The sequence below is a fragment of the Wasmannia auropunctata genome, unplaced genomic scaffold (genome assembly GCF_000956235.1).
Source record: "Wasmannia auropunctata unplaced genomic scaffold, wasmannia.A_1.0 LD335656.1, whole genome shotgun sequence".
In the NCBI taxonomy this organism is placed as follows: domain Eukaryota; kingdom Metazoa; phylum Arthropoda; class Insecta; order Hymenoptera; family Formicidae; genus Wasmannia; species Wasmannia auropunctata.
In genome coordinates this window covers 7733-14316 of record NW_012027234.1, presented here as the reverse complement: position 1 = coordinate 14316, position 6584 = coordinate 7733, and the positions used below count along the sequence as shown (strand labels likewise).

Sequence of the window (6584 nt, the reverse complement as noted above, 5' to 3'; positions counted from 1 at the left end):
GCATATGATATTTTATCAAATTACCTTTCATTATTTTTGAACAAATAGTACAACGGACTTCCATTTTGTTAAATATACTATATATTATATATAACTACTTAGTTTATATTTATTAAAATCTTTAAAATAATACAAAAGTATAAAAAGAAAATACCGTTTTATCAATTTCATAGGTGACATAAAAAATATAAGAAAAAACTGTTATTTTGTAGTATAAACATAAAAAAAAAACATTTATAGAAAATCTTATTTTAGCAAATAATAAGTAAAAATAAATGTATTTAAAGATCCAGTAAAAAAAATAATTTTAATTAATCAATCTTCAGTTTCGCTTGTAAATTCTGTGGATAAATTTGCCAATTCGTCACTTACTCTTTGGACACTTTGATAATTTGTCTCCGTATCTTTCACACCATAGATTTCTTTTTGGATGTATGTCCAGACTAGTTTACATGACACAGGATATTCTGCTTTTAAAGCAAAGAATGATTTGAAACAGAAATCTACACTATGTGTGACATCTTGAAATACATATTTTTCATCATTAATAACGACGTAAACAGCTTCTAATTTCTCCAAAGGTCCAATGGCAACAATGAAGGGTTGAAGAGTCAAACTATACTTTTTCATCAAATCTCGATGTTTTTTAAGTGTCGTCTCAAAATGAGTAATAACCTGTAGATATCATAAATTGAAAAAATTGAACAAAACGTTACGTACATTTATAAATTTATAAAATCTTAAACTTACATTTATCCAAGTAATGAACCCGTCACATTGTTCCTGATATGATGGTTTCCACGGAGTCTTTTTTTGACCGGTTTTCATAAATGCAGGTTTAAACAAATATGGCAGGACTCGCCAAGCTAATACTTCAGGTAATATATTTTCACCGTTTACGAATAGTTCTTTTGTAGATTTTCGTTGCTTAGCTAATTTAAGTATTTTAGGATGTAGTATGGACCATTTTTTGTGTAAGATATTTACTTCTGATAAGTTTAACAACTTATAATCTAATTCGATCAATTGTACTCCAAGTGGTGGGCGTAAATGTGGGTATTTCTCAAAATATTTGTCAATACTATACGTATTTTGACGAGATTTAAATGTTTTTTCCCACAAAAATTTTATTTTATCAAATTTGTCCAAAGTTGTGCAAGCCAATAATTCATTCAAGTATTGCTCCTCTTCTACATTTATTTCGGTTTCACTAATTTCTGCTTCTTTTTTGTCTAAATCAAATACTGCTTTTTTGATTTTTTTAGCAACGTTTACATATCTATTATATAATTTTCCTGATGCTACTTTGCCATCTTTATAAGGTTTATACCATTTTTCTATTGACTCGTTATGCCAAACATGAACAATTTCATTTGCCCAAAACATAAATGTTCTTGTAGAGATCCTAAAATATGAAATATTAAAAAAATAAATAAATAATTTTTGTTTTGTATTGCATTCATGATATATTTAATTATAAAAATATATAATTAAAAGTAATTATTTAACAATTTAGATTATTCATATATTTTTATATTTTCATATATTAAAAAAATTTATGCAAATTCATTTATTTTACATTACTTAAAGAGGGAGAACAGCGTTTGCACAGATCTAAATGTTATATAAAAATTAAATTGCAGAAAAAAAACGGTATTTTATAATATTAATATAACAAATCAATTATAAAGCTAAATTCTGTTTTTTTTTTAGTTAAAAATTTTAACATGTATCCATATTTTAGTTAGACAGAGTACAAGAAATATCTGATAACAATGGAATCAACACTCGTAAGCAAGTAGAGAATATCAAACTAAATAGTAAAGTCCTCTGCTATTATACATAATTTTGTAATAGTTATTAAAATACAAATTTAAACAAATATCACTCCGTTTCTCGTCAGATATTGACCATTGAGAATTATCCAAAGAGCTACGTTGCTTTATTCATCATACATCTACAGAGCTTCTTGTATACTCATTTAACATTTAACATTTTCTTTAATTAATATCTTAATAACGATTGTACAGTTTGTAAAATGCATAACTTTTCTATTCAATTTTACATTCTTTAGCTCGAGTATAGATCCCATTATTACTAAACATCCATGCATACCTCACGTTTTTCATATCACTTAAAGAGAAAAAGTAATGTCACAATAATTCCGAAGGTAATATAAAATTTCAAATATTGCAGAAGATAATAATATTTATTTTAGAACATAATTAAAAAAATATATAATACGTACTTGCAACTTTTTTGTAGAAGATGGTCGACAATAAATTTTGTTAAATCATCAGAATCTTTATTGGAGAGACGAGTTTTTGTCAAGAAATATTTGCCAATATTTGACTTCTTTAGTAACGCTTGTAATTTCTGCAATATTATAAACAGGAATAAACATATTGATAATAAACTAATATAAAATAATGCAAGATTAAAAATGTACCGTGCCAGCTTCATTTGATGTTACAGTCTCAACAACAGAATCAACGCTTTTTGATGTCTAAACAAAAATTTCATTAAGTAATCAAAAATCATAAGTAATAAAAAATAACAATTATAATAAAAGGATAAATAAAAAATATATAAAATGTAAAATAATATTTTTCTACAGAATTGCTACACAATTAGACATTATCACCAAGATAAATTTAGATGTATCATTTATAAAATTGCAATTGTAGATATTTTAATTAATAACCATATACCAAAATTACAATAAATAATTAAATTAACAAGAATAATTAAATTTCATTAAATGGTTTATAAAAAGTTATTTAAATTAAACAATGTATAAAAAATTGTAATAAATTGCTTGTATAATTTATGTAAATATGTATAATTAGGCAAGAATAATTTCTTCAATAATTCAAAAATATAATTGTTCAAAGAATATTATTTTTTTACAAAAAAAATGTTTATTACATTAAGTAGCAATTTTATTTCTCATTTATTTCAATGTGATGTTATCAGAAATTATTAACAATATACTGTGCTATATATTTTAGTTTACTTTTCATAAAGTAATAGTTAATTTGTGTAAAGTGTAATATAAAAATGAATTTTTTTTAAATTTATTTTGATCAAATAATCATCAATACATAAAAATATTGAGACTAACTTGGTAATATTAGTATATTACTGAGTTTAATCACTACAAAAAATAAAAGGATAATAATCTTTTAGTTTGTTTAAATAGAATGGTTATAATGTGAAACTTACAGATTGTTTTAATTTGTCTCTTTCCGTGACAAATGTATAATAATCTCCCAGTGGTTGAATTAATTTTTCATTTATTGCTTCATTAGGAATAAGCAAAAAGTTTGATTCATTTACTTTATGACCTATAAATATAGAAAGTAAATGCATAATTCAATGTATAAAATCTGTACTAAATGAAATGAAAAAATATTTTTATAATTTTTGTATTTTTAGTATTATTTTATTAATTTTTTAAATAAAAACATTTAAAAGAAATAAATAGCAGATAATTAAACATAATTTTTGTAAAATGAAGAATACAAATGACTAGTGAAATATAACAAAATTATACTCACTGGAGAATATTTCAATATAATTCGCAAGATTCCATTCTATTAATTTATCACGAACAAAATTATCTTCAATAGTGGCAGAAAGATTTTGAGAAATGTTAGATGTTGAAGGTCCAGCATCATCATTATTCTTATTAATATTATCATTAGGTGTTGTCATTTTTAATAAGATATATAATATCTTTTAATCTGTAATTGTTAAAACCTGTAGCTTTTAACCTTTTTGATGCACTTATTTTCCACGCAGCATTTGTGTTGCATAGCAAAAAATAAATCAATTAAAAAAAACTAAATAAAATCAAGAAATAAAAGTAATAATGATACTGCCATTAAAAGTTACAAAAGAAGCCTAAACTAATATTGCGTTCCGTTTCACGCATGATAAACATATTATTTTTTCCTTGTGCACTGAATGTTAAACAAGAATAAAATGATATATTATGCACATCATGCGTGAAACTCCAACTCCAATTCGAAAAAGAAATGGCTCTCGGTTCACGAACTGTGCCGATACAGCCAAATCATGCATGAAATGAAATGCAGCCTGAGTAACAGATTGAGATGAGATATTAGAAATAGCCTCAATCTTGAAAATTATGTCCGAAAATTTAACGGAAAACTTAAGCAGGAGAAGAAAAGAACGTGTAGTAATTACCTATCACTAGTAAATGCAATAATTCCTCTCATAAACCACAATAACCAAAATAAATCATGAACGCAAATATGGCTGACAATAGTCAAGGAACGAAGTCGAGACGAACTGGGCCCACACAGATAACACGGCAAGATGGTATATGGAGAGGATAGCCAGGATAGGTGGAGATCACGTGATTCGTAACGTCGGCGTACGGCATACGCGGACGTGAGTCACGTGGGCTTCAAAGTGATACTAGTTTGAAGACGTTGCTTGAAAGATGAAATTAACGACATTACACATTTGGAAATTCTTCAAATTTTGATTGTTTAAGGTCCGTCTTAGGGTAAGCCGATTGTTCCGCATCTTCATCTTATATCTAGTTCTATCCTGGAAAAGGATTTTCAATTCTGTACAGCCAATTCGGAGAATTTCCAAATTTATGTCAGTAATATCCCTCCAGCATAGCCTGATGCATTTTGCACTATGCGCAAACGCTCAGCCATTAGACCATCTTGCAAACAGAACACAGATTCTCACTATACAATAAAAAGTAACGTGATAGAAGAAATGATTAATTTTAAAAAATTGTATGTTTTTTGGCGTCAACTATCTTCTTGTTGTTCTAACAAAAAGTAGTAGTTATAATATGCATATAAGATTAATTATAATATATAATTATAATATATAGTATCACTTACTACACAAAAATGGTTCTGCTGATTATAATTTTTTCATTATGAAATAATTGCAAAAATTCACATTTTTTCTTCAATGATATATATTCAAAAATGTTAACTTTTTATTCTAGATTTTTTATGTGATTTTACTTATTGCCATTCAATTTTACTAAGTTTTAATCGTTATTTTTGTAAAGCAATATTAAGCAAAGAAATATTTTCAGACAGAAAGATTTTGTTTGAAGTAAATTAGAAATAAGAAAATTAAATTTGTAAAATTCCAAATACTATATTTATGCAGTTAATACATGATTTACATAGGCATTCTAAAATTTTTGTTGTTCCAAAATTATAATTTATGTAAATTCGTGTTTAGGAAATTACAATATTATATAGTTCATGTTATTTCTTCCATAAAGTTTGTACAGCTATTATTTATTACTTCTCGTAACTACTCAGATTTAGTTCCAATGACATAAAATAATTATTTTTATCTTACAGAATTCATAGTAACGGAAACTATGTACTGACAATTATACAAATTTTATATGTAGAATTAATATACATAGTTAATTAAACTATAAAATAATATAATTAAAATATTATAGTTTATGTTACACCTTCTATGAAGTTCGTGTAATTATTACTTATTATTTCTCCTAGCCATTTACATTTAGTTGTTAATATAATCATAAAAATATTTTTTTCTGTTAAATTATTTTATGTTACTGCAAACAAGTCTAAATAGTTGCGAGAACTATTAAATAATAGTAGCACAAACTTGATGGAAAGAATATTATGAACTATGGTATTTTAATTATACTATTGAATAGTTTATTTAACTATATAAATTAATTTTTTACAAATAAAACTTGTATAGTTGTCATCTTTATAGTCACCACAACTATATACGCTACATAAAAGAAAAATAGTTATTTAATTTTATTGTAACTACATCTGAATAGCTACAAAAACAATTAAATAATAGTTGCACAAACTTTATACGAGAAATGATATGAACTATAGTATCTTAACTATGCTATAGAATAGTTTATGAAACTGTATAAATTCATTATATATACTTAACTTACATAAGTGTCATCTATATTATTATCACCACTATACACTCTATGAAATAAAACTAATAATTTAATATAATTGCAACTAAATCTGATTAATTAAAAGAACTATTTAATAATAGTTGCATAAACTTTATTGGAGAAATAACATGAACTATATTGTTTTAATTTCATGAATAATCAAAATAAAATATATAGAGCTGGCAACTATTTAGACGGCAAGTATATAAGTTTTGTATGTAGAATCAATGCACAAAGTTGAATGAACTATTTTATAGTTGTATCAACTATATACAATAATTCTAAATACAAAACTTGTATAGTTGACGCCTATATAGTTGCTATCACTATGTATTTTTCTCTGAGTGTAGGCGCGGAAATTTTACAGTCTTCTATTTAATTAATAAAAACGATCGAGAGCTCCGAAACGCTAACATTTAAATAAGCGCGAGATATTTAACAATTTAACAATTTTATGATTAATTAATTATAAAGTTCGCGATATCTGATCGTTTAAATGCAGGGCGCAAAAATTTTATTGTTCTATATTTAATTAACAAGAACGACCGCAAGCTCTGAAACGTGATAGTTTAAATAGGCGCGAGATATTTAACACTCTTATTATTAATTAATT

The 6584-nt window shown here is 25.2% G+C and overlaps 1 protein-coding gene across 1 annotated transcript; it reads right to left on the bottom strand.

Moving 5' to 3' along the window:
* Positions 1-279: 279 nt before the first annotated feature.
* Positions 280-3440, bottom strand: LOC105456480. The gene is made up of 5 exons (XM_011700552.1): positions 3226-3440; positions 2450-2506; positions 2249-2376; positions 751-1405; positions 280-675 (listed from the first exon to the last, which is right to left on the bottom strand). Exons 1-5 carry the CDS (start codon positions 3370-3372, stop codon positions 316-318), a joined length of 1347 nt encoding a protein of 448 aa, XP_011698854.1. The 5' UTR covers positions 3373-3440; the 3' UTR covers positions 280-315.
* Positions 3441-6584: the final 3144 nt, after the last annotated feature.